The sequence below is a fragment of the Jaculus jaculus genome, chromosome 7, assembly GCF_020740685.1.
Source record: "Jaculus jaculus isolate mJacJac1 chromosome 7, mJacJac1.mat.Y.cur, whole genome shotgun sequence".
Lineage (NCBI taxonomy): Eukaryota > Metazoa > Chordata > Mammalia > Rodentia > Dipodidae > Jaculus > Jaculus jaculus.
This window is the reverse complement of record NC_059108.1, coordinates 136749748-136767435: the sequence shown is the minus strand read 5'-3', so window position 1 is coordinate 136767435 and position 17688 is coordinate 136749748. Positions and strand designations below refer to the sequence as shown.

Here is a 17688-nt window from a genome sequence, read left to right as displayed (position 1 = left end):
TGTTAGTTTTTCCTTGAGACTGCATTCTATGTTCTTAATTAAAACTAATTTCATTTAGTAAGTATATATAGCTTATTTCTATGTACCCTAGATCAAAAGTAACTGCAAGTCCAACAGAAACAAAGGTGCTCAGAGTGAGATTCGTTTTAAATAATGCATTACTGGAGACACTGTTGACTAGTAACTTTTTCAGAGCAATGAGAATGCTACTTACAGATAAGTGTGTGCCCTTTGCTTATAGATTCAATCAAACAATTCAGCAAGATACCCTCTTAGAGGTCTCAACACACACCTGTGCTTGGACATCACCCTTTTCTGCTAGAAACTGGTAATATTGAATCAAATCTTCTTCCAGCATGCCACTGTTCATTCCTGGGTTTTCCACTTCATCAGGCAGCCGTATTCTCTGCACTACGGACCCTCCTGTCAGCGAGATGTCACTAGCCACTGAAATAAGAAGTAGAAGCGAAGTCAGAAGACCTGCCCACAGAGAAGCATGACTCCATATACCAAATGTGGACAGACACTAGGCTAGCAGGACTGTTTCTACACAAGTCTATGGATTACAAAACAGCAAACTATCAATAAATCAGACTTCATAAAATGTTTAAAAGATCCCAAAACAAAATGTATATAGAAAGCACTAATGTATGCATGTATTGATGTGTGTGGCTGTGGATGGACGTGTGCCGACGTGGAGGTCAGAGGACGAGCTTGGGTTTCCAAATCTCACCTTCCACTTGTTTGAGAGAGTCTCCTACTGCTTGTTGATGTGCATGTCAGGCTCAGTGGACCAAAGCTTCTGGAGAGTCTCTTGTCTCTGCCTCCCATCTCGCTAAAGATGTACTGGGATTAGAGGTGTGCGCTACCATGTCCGACTTTTATGTGGGTTCTGGGGATCAGAACTCAGGCTCTCCTGTTTGTGTGCAAGTGCTTTACCTACTAAGTCATCTTCCCAGCCCAAAAGAGAGTACTTCTTAGCCCATTAGCTTAAGGATGAGCTCACTTAAGAAAGCCATTCAGGGTTCTGCAAACACTACAATAAAAATAGATGTATTTGAAACTCATTATGCTTTTCTTGGAAGTAAAAGAGAAAAAAAAATAGCTACCATGATTGGCGACAAGACGATAATGGGTCAGTGCTGACTCGCAACTCTGGAGGACTCCAATGCCAGCCCAGTACCTGTAACCCTGTAAGACACCTTCGAGTGAGAAGAGAGCTGTTTATGGGCCTTTGTGGCCTGCTTGAAATAATTCATGCTAACCAAATTTGGAATATCACTTTTCTCCCTTTTGACACAGATTTCAAAAAGAAGTCTTAGCTGAGAACTAAGAAAGAATGTTCCTAAGCAACCACTTGTAAGTAAGCCCAACTTGTATGAGGTATGTACATAGAGCTTTCAAGAAACATTTTTTGTTTTTGTTTGTCGAGGCACAGTCTCACTCTAGCCCTGGGTGACCTGGCATTCACTATGCAGTCTCAGACTAGCATTAAAATCATGGTCACCTTCCTGTCTCCCAAGTGCTGGGATTAAAGGCATGCACCACCACACCTAAGAACCAATGGTTTCTTTTTTGGTTTGTTTTGAGGTAAGGTCTCCCTCCAGCCCAGGCTGACCTGGAATTCACTATGTAGTCTCGAGAACTAATTTTAATCTTGTTTTACACACAATTGTAACAAAAATGAGGTGATTTCCCAGCTAGTAAAGAAACAGAGTTAGCTAAGTGGGGAAACTGAGACTGCTGAAAAGAGGCACAGTAACAGTACTGACAAATGACCTCATAGTAAGAACAGAGTCAAGGACAAAGATGTAAGACAAAGGAGAGTTTTCTGCATTCACTCTGCACTGACTAGTGATTATAAACTCTACCATCCCCTGGTATTACTATATAATAGGGGTTAATACTTAATGTCCTGATTCTGTAGCCGTGATTGAAGAAGGTTGGTAAATATAATTTTAAAAAGATTTCTACAAATGTTTAATATACACTTTCCATCTGAACTCATAATCTTCATGTCTCTTGAAAATTTATCTGGCAGGGACTTTTTACTTACAAACAAACAAACAAACCAGCATCTAAGCTTCTTAAGTGATCAACACCATCAGCTAATGCAGACATGCTCTAAGGTGCCTTCACAGGATATAGTTGCTTGGGTAGTATGACCTTCAACAATTTAAATGCAAAATTTGATAATCCAATTTAAAAATAATCCTGACAATCCCAATTTAAAATACTTTTATCCACATGTCAATTCCATGTGTTATGACCATTAACAAGAATCTGAAGAATGTTTAACTGAATATCTGGTATGAAGAAAACCTGAAGGTTAGAAAACCTTTGGTCAAGCACAAATTTTGTCATTAATGTTATTTGTCCTCCAATGAAGTCATACTCACCAAAACCATGTGGGCTATCAGGTTGCCTCCAAGAGCTCCAAAGGTGTAATATACCAGAGCCTGGGAAAGAACATTGGCTAGTGTTTATTTCACTCAAATTTTAGTACAGAATAACATTTAAGGAAAGGTTATGGAGACATGGCTCTGTTGCTAACGCACTTGTTGCTGAAGCACAGGGCATGAGTGTGGATCTGTGGCACCCACCTAAAAGCTGGGCATACTAGCTAGGGCCCGGAACCCCAGCACTGGGGAAGTGGAGACGGTGGTGCTTGCTGGCTGGCTAGTCTAGCAAAATTGGTGAGCTCTAGGGTCCAGTGCAAGACCCTGTCTCAGAAGATAAGGTAAAGAGCAATGCAGGAAGACATCTGATGTTGACCTCCTGCCTTCATCTGTACACGCATGTGCATCCACACTCACAAAAATGCCTACGTACATGCATGCACACCACACATACATATATAAGCAAAAAAGAAATAATAATTTAATGCTGTTTATTACCTTTGCCTGACTTGAGTTAACGCCAAGTCCAGAGGCATAGAGAAAGCCAAGAGCCTAAAGTAAAATTAAAAACGTAAAAGTTCTTTTTTTAGTGAAAGTTTATCAAAGACACACAGTTTTACACACTATGAAACAACGTAAGAGTCTATGTAAATACTGAAAGATTTGAATGTAACTATGCACGATGGTGAAATTAAGAGCCTCAGAAACCCATTCAGGGTTTTACAAAGTTGCTTGGACAAGAATCTATAAAAATAACAAGTTTTAATTCAGTGCTATATGAATATATTGTGAGTACGTGATGTAAAAATGTGCAGGAATGCAAAAGTGAAAGTTGCTAACTGAAAGGAGCAAGTTATGGGAAAGTGGACAGCGGCATCCCATTGCAGTAAAAAACCTCGTGCGTACATGAATACGGGCAAGCAGGGCATGTGTGCACTTACCACCACCACACGGGGGTGCACAGGCCATGCTTGCTCTCTTATTATTCTTAGTTGGTAAGTTTGTGTTTCTCATTTCCTATGGTAGACACATATTACTTTCTATAATAAAATGTATTTTTAAAAGAGATCACTATTAACAAAAGCTGTTTTCTAATCTTTGGGAAAAATGCATTGAATGGTAACTTCAGATATAGACAAGCAGAATTCCTCTTAGTTCAATCTCTACAGGTCTAATATGGGAAAACTACATGTGACATGGAGGCAAGACACGGCTATAAAATTGTCTTCACTGACCAAAGATATCCTTGGACTATGGAAAAGGAGTATCCGAGAATTAATATCCAAAGCTATGGTACCACCCAGTCTGGCTTGTTAAAAGAGGTCAGGGCATAGAGAACAGGTTGCTGTTAGAACTTACGGGAGCTGTGTGAAGCTTTCCAATCTGTGTGCACTTACAGTTTGTCCTTTGGGGGAGCCTTCCTCTGTCAGTTTCTCGAACATCTCTTTAGCTGCCTGGATATTCTGTGTCAGGTGATCACCGAACAATAGCGCATAGGACACTCTCTCCAGGGCCTTGGTGTGGTTCATGCCTGCTGCCTTCTGAAGATGGCGATATGCTCTTCACATGTAGGCGATGAAAAAACAAGTCAGTAGAGATTTATGACTACTGTTAAGGTTTTTTTTTTTAAGATACTAAAATGTAGCCTATATAAACTTGTTAATCAGCGTCATCATTATTCCTACTAAGCCATGTTATTTATTTATGTAGAAAACCCCCTGGACACTTTGATGTAGACACAGTATCAATTCCTCCCTGTTACCTGATATCTTGGAATAGTCTAATTACACTAATAGTGATTTGAAGAACATCTGTTAAAAAGGTTAACTGGATTTGCAATAAAAGCACTGTAATATAATAAAGATCCTAATAATTTTTTTTCAATTTTTTGCAGACTTACAAATATCAGGAGAAATCAAAAAGATATAAAATGTTATAACACAGCCCACCTGTTTCACAATCTTTCCAAGTACAAATTAAGTTCCAGGTGAAAATTACAAAGCAAACCCAAAAATCAATATACCCGATGGCAATTCCTTTTGTCATGTTGAATACTGAACATTATATGCATTTTTGGTTCTTAGAAAGGACTACAATTTTAGTCTAGCATTTCCATTTTCCTTACTGTTTATCACTTTGCTCAATGTTTATAATCTCTTTATCCTAACAAGTGACTGATAAAAGTCTAATGTCCACATCACATTGTTTTCTGGTACAGCTTAACTCTTAAATGTCTTGAGCCACGCAGTCCTGGCTATTTGTTGCAACACTGGGGTGAGAGTGGGGCTCATGGGGCTACCTACTCTCTCTTCTGGACTTTCCTCGTGCTTCCATTGAGTATTTTCATGCCCGTCTGATATATCATTTCTGCTTCCAGCATCTGTCGTCTCTTAGCAGCCTCTTCTTCAGCTAAAAGTAAAAGGTCTACTTCAGTGAGTTATTACAGATATAGCATCATTTATGCAACATCAAAACTTATTTCTCACTGGGCACGCGTGGTGATGTATACCTTTTATTTTTTATTTTTAATTAATTTATTTATTTTTATGATGTACACCTTTAATCCTAGCACATAGGGGGATCATTGCGAAGTTAAGACCAGACTGGGATTACAGAGTAAGTGACAAGTCAGCCAGAGCTAGAATGAAACCCTGCCTTGGCAAAAACAAACACACTTACTTCCTTTTAGGTGGTAACACAAATACAATGAATGAGCTTTTTCTATTCCAGATACCCTCAGGTTAAGTGTGCCCTTTACAGACAGAGACTTTTCAAAATTAACACCCACTGAAATCACTCTCTGCTTTTGGAGGGCACTTTGCTGACAGAAATACATTTTTTATATAATTCAACTAAAATTTCAATTATATGTCTAGCTAAAATAAATATAACAGAAAGATACTAGAAAAGAATGGCAATAAAATACTGGTAAAACGGGGTTGGAGAGATGGTTTAGCAGTTAAAAGCACTTGCTTGTAAAGCCTGATGGCCTGGGTTCGAGTCCCCAGATGAACAAAGTGCCACAGGCATCTAGAGTTTGTTTACAGTGGCAGGAGGCTCTGGTGCACACACACTCTCTTTCTCTGTTTCTCTGCCTCATATAAATGAATAAATGAATAAATATTTTAAAAAGTAGTGGCAAAATAAAAGTCTTATCTGAAGTGATGATTTTTTTTGTACAAGAATGAAGTAATTATATAATAAAAAATGATAGTTAAATATAGATCCAGATTTAGTGTTCAAGTTCTTTAATTTTTTTTTTCTATATTTGAGACATATCTTAGGCTGGCCTAGGATTGGTATGTAGCCAAGGATGACCTTAAACTTTTGATTCTCCTGCCTCCAGTAACAGTGAAGTGTAGTACAAGACCTGGCTTATGTGGTGCTAAGGATTAAACACAGGTCTCTGTGAATGCTAGGCAAACATTCTGTACCAATTGAGCTACAACCCTAGGCAAGTTTGGTAATTTTCTCATACTAATGTAACACTGAAAATCACAGAACTACTGCAGATTATTTTGTTACTTAAACACACCACTTAATAAAATACAGAATTCATCAAAAGATATGTATTTCATTAGAATCAATATTTATAGAAATAGAAGTGAATTCTGGTAGTATAGAAAAAAATCTGATGTATTAAAGTTCCTACTCATATGGGCCTACTCTGGAAGATAGCCTGTATCTGATGTTAACTTCTAGGGATGCTCAAATAAATCTACCAGAAGCAGGCGTGGTGGCACATGCCTTTAATCCCAGCATTAGGGAGGCAGAGGTAGGAGTATTACCGTGAATTCAAGGCCACCCTGAGACTATGTAGGGAATTCCAGGTCAGCCCGAGCCAGAGTGAGACCCTACCTCGAAAAACAAAAAAAAACAAAAACAAAAAAGCCTACCAGAGCCATTACATTGAAAATGTTAGTTGGGATTAAAAAATTTTGTTGTCCAAACATGATTTTGCCCACAGAAGTCATACAGTTATAATGACATTTATCTGTGGGATGGTGAAATATACTGTATCTGTCAAATATACTGTTTCCTTAGCACAGCATATTTCACTAAAAGCATTTTTAAAGGGTATTATTTAGTTTTCTTATTATACTGACCTTCACCATAATGGTTTGTTTACTGACAAAAATGTTTTTACATTAACTGATTCAACAGCCTGTCTGGTGTGTTTATAAAACCACCTACAAATAAGTAGGACGTAGGTGTGCAAAGCTGAGTGACAGCCTGAAAGCAAGCCCAGCACATGCTGGCAGCTCTTAAGTCGGTTCTCTGGGTGCTCACCATGCTGTGTGTGAACCCTGGCCCTTACTGAGCCAGGCCAGACAAAGGCCTTAGGAATGCTGCCCAAGACACAGAGCACTGGGGACGCACCTCTGAGCGAGCAGTACTTACTTTCGCAGAAGCCCCACTTCTGATCTGCCTTGTAATTGTAGGTGGTGGAGCACCACAGCCTGCCATCTTCCCTTCCGTCTGACGTGCACCCATCGTACTCCTTATCCAAGAAGAGGAAGGGGAAGTGGCAGGGCTCCCCATGTGCTGTGCCTTCGATGGCTGTCAAGACTGGAAAGAAAGATAAAGCCTAAGTGGGAACAAACCGTTGCTATTTATGGACTCAGCAATTTCAGTTCTTTCAAGCTGGAGACAAAGCGACCTGATGAACGACCTCCAGGGGGCACAGGCGAGCCAGCGCTAAACCAAGTGCAGAGGACTCCAGATCAAGTCACCTTAGCGAGGGTGACTGACGACTCACATCTGCATCGAGCTTAGACTTTAAGATCTTGAGACATAACCATAGAATGTTAAAAGTCTATTGTGACGCTCCTGCCTAAGAGGACTGTTATGAGTTAGAGGCCAGCCTGGATTGCAGAGTGAGACTGTCTCAAAAATAAAAAACAAAACAAAACAAAACAACCATGAAAAGCTCCCAGAACTCCTGCCTAATGAGAGAAAACATGACAAATTCAACCAAACCAATTCTCCTGACAGCCTGGCCCTACTTCCTGCCCATCCTCTGCTTCCCGGCTGTCCTGTGAGGTGACCAGCCAGCTCTCCGCTGGCATGCCTTCCTCTGCAGGATGCAATGTATTCCCTCCAAACTGTAAGCCAGAATAAACCCTTTCCTTCTCCAAGCTGCTGCTTGTCAGGTATATGCTCAGAGCAACAAATAGTGAATAATACAAAGAACAACCAATATCCTTCTCTAGCCTTTGAACACATGTGTATGGAACGTGCGTGTGTGTACGTGCACACATGAGGTAGTTTTAAAATCTGACGCTTACAATGAAAGGGGAAAAGAGGTCATGACATCATTTTTAATATTCTCTTTTCTTTTTTGTTTCTGTTTTTCAAGGTAGGGCCTCATTCTAGTCCAGGCTAACCTGGAATTCACTCTGTAGTCTCAGGGTGGCCTCAAACTCATGGTATACTCCTACTTCTGCCTCCCAAGAGCTGGGATTAAAGGTGTGTGCCACCACACCTGGCTAAAACTCTCTTTTCTAGAGAAGGAAGCATTTGGCTTTATGATCATGTCAAAGTATAGTACATTTAGACATTAAGAGAACGAAAATTAACTTGTGGTACCTAACAATGCGCTTGTAATAATAAACAGACCACTTTGAATCTCAGTTAGTAGAAATGCCGAGGCAGTTCAGGGTTAACAGGGCCCTGAAAATGAGCTCAATGTAGATGGAAGTGAGAAATGCGCTTGAACCTGCTCAGTTTCTGCCTTACCTTCTCCCCTAAAGGAGTCCTCCCAGCCCCCATCTTGCTAGAGGCCAGAAATACCAGAAGGCCTTTTCTTATCCCTTCTTCCCTAAAGGAGCTCCCATTCCCTAGGAACCAGGTGTAAGGAAGACTGCAAGGCAAGTGGCATGGGAACTGCACTGACCTTCTCATCCCTTCTTCCTTCACCCGTTCAAACCTTCTATATTTTTCTCCCATTTCTGGAGTCCTCTCCTGCTATGCAAGAGCTCTGCCTTCTTTCTTTTTTATACTCTATACTACAATCTTATGAAACCTCACCCTCTATGGTCTGCGGAATTCCTTCTTCTAACTGACAAGCAAGAACCTCGAGACCACTGACTCAGTGGAAGTTTTCTGTGGCCATGAGTGGTTGGCAGCCTATTCCTGAGCCCAACCAAGAGCAGATAAAGGCTCCACTGATCTCAAAGACACCTCAAATTCCTGTATCATTTCATTCTCACACATTCAATTAAAATTATTCAATAAAAGGCTGGAGAGATGGCTTAGCGGTTAAGGCTAAGGATCCAGGTTCAATTCTCCAGTACTCATGTAAGCCGGCTGCACAAGGTGATGCATGTGTCTGGAGTTCATTTGCTGTGGCTAGAGACTCTGGTGCGCCCATTCTCTCTCCCTGCCTTTTTCTCTCAAATAAATATATAAAATACAAAAACGTATTCAATAAAGCCATAAAAAGTAAAAAAAGAACAAACTGAAAACATACATAGAAAACATAGAGAGTTTGGGCAAAAGCATACTTTATACTGTTGGCAGGAGTATAAATTAATACAACCTCTCTTAGAGGGACATTTGGTGATAATTCTTTCAATTACAAGATTCTTATCTTAGATCTGGTTTTTCCTCTTCTAGAATTTTACTGACGGTAATGCAAGCATGAATACACAGAGAGTATATGCAAGATGATATCTGTGTAGCATTGTAATTTTAAAATCATAAAACTGAAAAGTGCTCAAAGGTCTATTGTTAGATTAGTGGTGATTCAGCACTCAACAGAAACGTGGGCACTCCTGACACTGAAGGAAATTCCTGAACATGGAGGGTGGAGGCCAGGGGGAGCTCACGTTTCAGGCACGGAACACCACAACCAGCAGCCACAGGAGAATCCCCCGAAATGTGAACAAATGCTGGTGAGGCCTCATGAAGGTGAAGATCAAGGACTGACCAGCAAACAGAATCCAGAAAGTAGCTGGTGGGGAAGGGCAGACTTAGTGGTGTGGAGGGTGTCTGAGCCGCCTGGAGTTGGAGACAGGAAGCAAGGAGGTGAAGTCAGGGACCCCTGTGTCCACACAGTGCCATCAAGGGAGCAGAGGTTGAGTAGGGGTTGGCGAGATACTTGGGGCGGGGGGCGCAAAAGTTGTTTTTTTTTTCTTTCTTTTTTCCGAGGAAGAGTCTTGCTTAAGCCCATGCTGACCTGGAATTCACTATTGAGTCTCAGGCTGGCCTGGAACTCACCTCCTACCTCTGCCTCCCGAGTGCTGGGACTAAAGGCGTGTGCCACCATGGCCAGCCTTAGGGCAAAGGTTTTTATTCTTATTATTTTACTTTTTTATTTTTAAGCAGAGTGAGAGAGTGAGAGAGAGAGAATGGGCATGCTAGGGCTTGCAGCCACTGCAAATGAACTCTAGATGCATGTGTCACTTTGTGCATCTGGCTTTATATGGGTACTGGAAAACTGAACCTGGGTTGTTAGGCTTTGTAGTCAAGTCTTAACTGCTGAGCCATCTCTCTAGTCCCAAGAGTTTTTTTTTTTTTTTTCCAAGGTAGGGTCTCACTCTAGCCCAGACTGACCTGGAATTCACTATGGAGTCTCAGGGTGGCCTTGAACTCATGGCGATCCTCCTACCTTTGCCTTCTGAGTGCTGGGATTAAAGGCGTGTGCCACCACGCCCGGCTCCAAGAGTTTTTTTTTTTTTTAAGTATTTTTATTTATTTATTTGTAAGCAGAGAGTGATAAAAGAGAGAAGAGAATAGGTACTTTGTGCATCTGGCTTTTATGTGGATACTGGGAAACTGAACCCTGGTCATTAGGCTTTGCAGGCAAGTGTCTTAACAACTGAGCCATCACTTCAGCCCAAGGTTTTGGTTTTTAATGTATAAGCATGGTTGAGTGTTGAAGGAATGAATCCAAGAGGGGAAAACATAATTGCGCTGGAATGTTGTTGCATATATACTCAGTTAAATTGTTTGTGCATACCGACACACCCTTTCCTTACTTTTAATTATAAAAATCAAAACAAAACTCAAAAAAGTAACCTTCTTGGGCTGGAGAGATGGCTTAGTGGTTAAGCGCTTGCCTAAGGACCCCGGTTCAAGGCTCGGTTCCCCAGGTCCCACGTTAGACAGATGCACAAGGGGGCGCACGCGTCTGGAGTTCGTTTGCAGAGGCTGGAAGCCCTGGCACGCCCATTCTCTCTCTCTTCCTCTGTCTTTCTCTCTGTGTCTGTCGCTCTCAAAATAAATAAATTAAAAAAAATTAAAAAAAAGTAACCTTTTTGATCTACACAGATAAATGAAAAGAATTTAGCTAGGAAAATTATATATTATCTATAAATTTAGTTATAAATGTGGATGGGTGTTCTGTTAAATAGAAAAAGATTATCTATGTTACACATTTGAAGCAATCTTATATTTTAAGCACACAGCATATGGCATTTGAATCAAATACATTTGCAGTCAAATACTGTTGAAACACAATTATTTCATGTTAAAATACTACCAATCACAGTACAGTGGAAACTGTCTAACAATTTCATTAAACACCAAGATAAAAGGCCATCACCAAAGCATCCATCACCCCAAAACAAAGCACCAGTACAGATGCACCACATAAGCCTGAGTTAAGGTAAGCAGTGGAGTATGATCTCATTCACAGGTGGCATTTAACAAAGCTCACCTCATAGAAGTACAAAGTAAAAGCCAGAGTGGAGATGGGGAAGAGACTGGACTGGGGGGATATTGGTCAAAGAATCCATAATTACAGACAGGAGGAATAAATTAAAGAGATCTACTGTAGCTGATGATGATCATACTGTTATCATGACATATGCAAAACTGGTTTTTTTAAAAAATATTTTTTGTTCATTTTTTATTTATTTATTTGACAGTGACAGACAGAGACACAGACAGAGGGAGAGAGAGAGAATGGGTGAGCCAGGGCTTCCAGCCACTGCAAACGAACTCCAGACGCGTGCGCCCCCTTGTGCATCTGGCTAACGTGGGACCTGGGGAACCGAGCCTCGAACCGGGGTCCTTAGGCTTCACAGGTAAGCGCTTAACCGCTAAGCCATCTCTCCAGCCCAAAACTGGTTTTTTTTAACCACAAAAATAACTGTGTGATAGGATATATTTGTTAGCCAGCTACATTGAGCCATTCCACAATACAGTGTGCAGGACCTTCAACATATCATGCCGAGCACGCTTAAGGCATGCAATGGGCTTGGGAGACTGCTCAGCAGGTAGGAGCGCTTGACACAGCATTAGGCGCAGACACTGAGTTCATTCTCCTGCATCCATGTAAATAGCTGGATGTGGCTGTGTGCCTGGAACCCCAGTCATATGGGAGTAGAGACCAGAGAATCGCTGGGGTTGTCTCTGGGCTGCCTCCATGTTAAGGACACGTGTAGATGAACGAGAGAGAAGGACATTTAACATTCTCCTCTGACCTCTATATGCATGTGCGGGGAGCGTGAATCCGCACAACACATATGCATACATCATTCACACACCATGCCACGCATACCTGCAAACAAAATACAATGTTATCTGTCAACTGAAAAAATAAAGCAAATGGTGTAGACCACATGAAGATGGAGTTATCGTGACTGGAGACATATAAACAAACACAATACTAAAGGAGGCATTGCTTTACAGATTAAAATATATTTATCAGAAGAAAAGTGAAATGGAGTCATACAGTGAATGAATGAAACTAAGATTACAATTCATATAAAGCCCAGCTCCCTGTATGGAGGCAACTAGTCACTGTAAAGTAGGAATAGAACAAACACTGGCCCACGTGCAGAGGTGACAGAATTGCCAAAACTTGCCCAGAAAAACTGGTAACTGAGGACAGTTAATTTCTCTACATAAAGGTTTTACTGGCAGTTCTTTTGAGGCCCTGGTGAGGATGAGCAAGGGGTGCTGTCCCACAGAGATGTTCTCCTACAGGCATTTGCTTGTACAAGCACTTCCTCACAAAACCAAACTAAAGCTTACCAAACCAAACCAAGAGGAAAGTGAACTGAAGTTCTCTAGAAAAAAGCCGCATGTATGTTGAAGATTCCGTGGCCTGATTGATTAGAATTCAGTGACTGGAGAACTGAGTGGCTGCAGATCTTTGGCTATCTTTAGTCCCTGCCAGACATTTGTCAGCAGCCCTGTATCGGACTTACCATCCTTTGAACTATCAGGAAAAGCCTGTGGAATGTATTACCTTGGCAGACCACTAGCTTCCACCAGCCCCAAAGCTAGAAATGTCATCAGATAGCAACTGGAGTCTGGAGCAGAGGTTTCCCCCCTTCACCATAACCCCCCCACCTGAGGCCCTCACCAGTGTATTTGGTAAATGCACGCTCTGTGACTTTCTTTAGTTCTGTAACTATAGAAAGTTCATGTAACCGCTTCCACGATGGAGCCTGTCAGTCAAGGTAGCTCCCAGGCATTCACAATTGCTCAGAATAAACTCTCTCATTCCCTCTGCAGGGAGAACTGTGTTTTGTGTCAACAGGAACAATATGTAAATATAGACACACACACATATATTCCTTTCCATCAAAGTCAGGTTCTGCTGCAGGCCACTGCTGACATTTTCTGACCTCCTACCTTCCTTTGAGCAGCGAAGAAACAGAGACTTTGTGCTACTCCTCAGCCAGCATACTTGTTTCAAATCTGGTTTAATAAGTTTCAATTCCTTATGCGCTATTTAAAAAGATCTGGATATCTCTTCTACATTAAGAAAAAAATTTAATAATATACAATGCAAATATCTGGAAAGTAGGCAAAATTAAAGAAAAAGCAATCATATCTACTTCCCACTTCAAATTCCTTCTCCAGAGTTAAGGAAGTACTGTTAGTGGAGAAGACTTGGACCTTTTTCTTTTTCTTTGCAAACATGCAAAGAAGGGCCTTTTTCTTTTCATATGAGAGATCTGTGATGACAAACTCTGTGTCAACATGGTTGGGCCACAGTGCCAAGATAACTGGTCAAACACTTCTCTGCACCCTTCTGCAAAGTGGGCTCTAAGCAAAGCAGAGCCGCTCCAGACCCACTGTGTCAGTCAGCTGAAGGCCTACCTGAACAAGAGCGCTGCTAACAGACTACCTTTGGTTTTGTTTCCTGAACAGCTCTGACTCAGAGAATCACAATGAAGCTGTGCATCATGGCTGAAGCCTTTAATCACAGCAGTACCTCAGCAAAAAGCTGAAGGAGGAGGATCGCTGAATTGTAGGTCAACCTGGGCTACAGAATGAATTCCAGGCCAGCTTGGCCTACAGTGTGACTGTACTGTGGGGAAAAATATCCAAGAATCACACTGAAATATTTTACAACATGACATTTTCTCTCATACATTTCTCTCATACACCTCCAGCATCTTCAGGAGCAGAGAGCAGAATGGCAGGTCTATGAGCAGGTACTCCTGAGGGCTTAGGGCCTGCTGGCACAGCCCCCGTCAGGCTTGACCATAAAAACAACCCATCTACTAGAGAGGCTGAAGAGATGGGAAAAAAAGAACCAGAGCCCTTGACTGCAGAAGACTGTGAAGGAGCACTGGTTAGGTGACTCTTTGAGAGACTTTGTTATATGCAGCCAATGTTCCTTTTTAAACAGTTAGACGTACTCTATAACGGGGAATATTACAGTATAACCATTCCTTTTTTGGTAGGCATTTATTCATTCCTAACAAATGTTTACTGAGAGGATGTGAGAAAGGAGTCGACACAGCAAGCCTGATGGAAGGCCGCTTAGTGGGCTCTTGGCTGGTGTCTGGGAATTTAGATTTCTGGAGAGTTTCTATCCTTCTGACGAACAAAAGTGATTCCTTGTGCATGACTTATTCGTACAAACATGTGGATCATGCTCGACACTTGTTTTCCCCTTTGTGAGTATACAATTTGGTTACATGCTAGGCAGAGGTGAATGCCTGACTAGTTCCCATTCAAAACATCAGGCATCTAAGTCTCTAACCAACTTCCTGGCAGGCAGTGTTTCATTACCTGTTGTAATTTTCTGCTGAGGGAAACGAGTGCATCCTATATTAAAATGGAAGCTCTGGGAATTAGACATACATTGCTTTCAAGCTCCAACTTCTCACAGGAAACACCATGCAAGGAATAAAAACTGGCCAGTCTTCAATACTCTGGTCAGGGGAAGAGACTTAGCATCCAGTTCAGATAATCGGGGCACAATGCTAAATCCACATATGCACGTTCACTGACTTCTGTTGCACCTTGTCTACATGCTGTGACATTGCTTAGCTGTTCACAGAATAAGAATTTCTCCTTTCTAGTTTTGTCAAAACTACAGATAAATCCATTCCTCTGTTTCTATTTTTTTTCTATTTGTTTCTGTTTTTTCTCTCAATGTAAGTGAGTATTCAGACCCAGAGTCAGGCCCAGGGCAGGGCTCAGGTAACAGCGTGACCCTCCTGGGGGAGGACCTTGCAGCCTGCATCTTCTTCCCTTTAGACTTTGCCCCTTGCATCCTATCCCTTCGCTGTAATAAATCATAGCCAAACTCCTGTGCTTGTTCTAGCAAATCCAACCTTGGGATAGCCTTGGGTACCTTGACACACAGCCTCACAGGGGGATCTGCTAAAATGACTGACTCACTGTAACACAGTGAAAGCACCAGCAGGCACCATGTCATGGGGCAAGCTATAGTAAATGTCAGGGATCCAGGTGGACTATGGAGCTATCTGTGACACAAGGCAGTTTTTCAGGGGCTGTCTGAGTAAGATAAAATCACCTTTGGGACCCGCAAATGAGAGCACCACCTCCAATACAGTTGGCTCCCATCTTCTGGCTACAGTTATTCCCAATGGTTAGAGAGAGTAGCCCAAGCGATATGTGATGTTTTTGACTTTGTTTCTGTCCTCTGATCGGCCCTAAAACTCTCAGGATCCACAAAGGAAGCAAAAATATTCACAGTATTCTCTTTCCTAGGTGTGTGAGGGGGTGGCCCCCACCTGGGAAGGTGATAAATCAGGTCTCAGTGTTGCAGAAAAAAAAAATTATAAGCCAGAAAAAAAGGTGGGGGAGGGGAATAACACCGAGCAGCTGCATTGCTGCAGCGACTCCCGCAGCCCACCCTCCACAGCATTCCAGCTGGGTCTTCCTGGTTGCTCTGCTCTGATGCAGTAGAGCAATGCTGAACTTAGTCCTGGGGGCTGAGTAAACTGCAGTGAGAAAAACAAATGCAGAACAAACACATTTAGTGGACTATATTTTGTGGCTAGTACATCTGGATATATGGTCAAAACAAAACATTAGGGCTGGAGGGATGGCTTAGTGGTTAAGGCGCTTGCTTGCAAAGCCTAAGGACCCAGGTTCAATTCCCCAGGTCCCATGTAAGCCAGAAAACACAAGGTGGCACTTGCGTTTGGAGTTCATTTGCAGTGGCTAGAGGCCCTAGCATGCCCATTCTATCTCTTTCTCTTAAATAAATAATAAACATTTAAAAAAATACAAAACATTAAGTACTTAATGGCTTTATAAATGCTTATAGCATCAACCTGATCAATGGGAGCCCATACAGAGAAAGGTTTGTTAGTGGGAAACAACTTTTTTGCTTTAAATTTTTTTTATTTATTTGAGAGAGAGAGAGGGGGGGGGGGACAGAGAGAGAGAGAGTGAGTGCGTGTGCAAGCGAGCGCACAAGTGTGCAAAAGAAAGTGAGAGAGAATGGGTGCACCAGGGCTTCCAGCTATTGCAAATGAACTGCAGATGCATAAGCCACCTTGTGAATCTGGCTTACATGGGTCCTGGGGAATCAAACCTCAGTCCTTTGGCTTTTTTTTTGCTTTTTTCTTTAATTTTATTTATTTGAGAGTGGGAAAGAGGCATACACACACGGAAGGAGAGAGGGGACACAGAGAGAGAATGGGTGCACCAGGGCCTCCAGCCACTGCAAATGAATTCCAGATGCATGCGACCTTGTATGTCTGGTTTATGTGGGTCCTGGAGAATTGAACCAAGGTCCTTTGGCTTTGCAGGCAAGCACCTTAACCACTAAGCCATCTCTCCACCCCTGGCTTTTTTGCTTTTTGACACAAGTTTGGGTTGGTATTTAAACTCAGAACTGAAAACAGAACAAGTTCAAAAGCTGACAGCTTCTGCTACAGAAGGTGTGGAAAAGTGGAGGCAATGAGAAAAATGGAGGTTTCCTTTTGGAGTTTCAAACAGCAAGTTTTAGTTTAGTAGCTCTTGTGAAAGCTGAGGGCTGACAACTTTCCAACTTGATCTATGTACTTTAAACATGTCACTTTAGACCCTAAAGACTGACAAGACCAACAGCACATAGGAAAACCTTGCTTATCATTATCACTTGGACTTTCTGACCCTGAGCACCTTGCTTAAGACTAGTCTGGCGGGTGCTTTTTTTAAAAAATTTTTATTTATTTCTTTATTTTTAAATACTGAGCTCACAGACTTTAATTGCCTGGACTAGATTCTGACCTAAAACCTAATGGCTGGTATAGGTTGTCAGCCCCATTGGGAGCTGTGCTGAATTGAAAACAGAAATGGGCTCAATGAACAAGACACAGACTCCTGCAGCCTTGTACATTTAGGACACTGGTCACTAGGGCCCTTGTCTAAAAAAAAATCCCTACTGCTTGGCCTGGCCGGCCTGACAGGGTCAGGTAGAAAGGCCCACAGGGAATGGCTTGCTCTCTGATGGAACCACCTGAAATCCAGCTGCTAACTGGCTGTCTACATCAGATACGTGACTGATGGCACTCTGGAACTGGGCACAGCACAGACTGCGATCTTTCGCTCACTTTGGGCAGGTCGTCGTGACTCCTGTTGGAGTGCATCTTGTGCTGGTGGCTGGTGTTTGCTCTCCCCATCAGCTGCAGTCTGCAACACTGGACTGACAACCTAACTCGGCTGCCTGACCACCTCCCCACCCAGCCCAGTGAAATCTGATCAAGGGCAGCTCTCCCAACAGGACTGCTCTTTCCTCGGCTGCTAAATAAATCATCTGGGTAAGATAATGTATAAACCCACTTCAAAACTTTCTGGACATTTAGAATTTCATTATGTCCAATTTCTGGTACAGTCCTGTGAAAAGGCTTTTCTGGGACACTGTTTTCTTTCTTTCATACAATCCCTCCAGACAAATACTGATAAGATTAGGGGATGGCGAAAAAAAAGTACAATTATGATTTCTGAATGGAAGCATTGCTTTTCTAACAATTGCACAAAATAAATTACAACTTCTGTACCTAGAAAGGCAAGACGGTGCAAAGAGGGCATGAATGATCTTTGGTTTCCAAAACTATTTCTGGAAACTGCCACTTCT

At 42.0% G+C, this 17688-nt stretch overlaps 1 protein-coding gene across 1 annotated transcript in view; it reads right to left on the bottom strand.

The window, feature by feature from the left end:
• Sel1l (SEL1L adaptor subunit of ERAD E3 ubiquitin ligase) overlaps positions 1-17688 on the bottom strand; it is a 55016-nt gene that overhangs the window by 24631 nt on the left and 12697 nt on the right. The window contains exons 4-10 of the mRNA XM_004649362.2: positions 6801-6968; positions 4703-4808; positions 3797-3959; positions 2898-2951; positions 2400-2459; positions 1110-1191; positions 293-447 (exon numbers count right to left, since the gene is read on the bottom strand). Of these exons, the coding sequence (XP_004649419.1) occupies positions 293-447; positions 1110-1191; positions 2400-2459; positions 2898-2951; positions 3797-3959; positions 4703-4808; positions 6801-6968 (788 nt within the window). The remainder of the gene's footprint in view (positions 1-292; positions 448-1109; positions 1192-2399; positions 2460-2897; positions 2952-3796; positions 3960-4702; positions 4809-6800; positions 6969-17688) is intronic.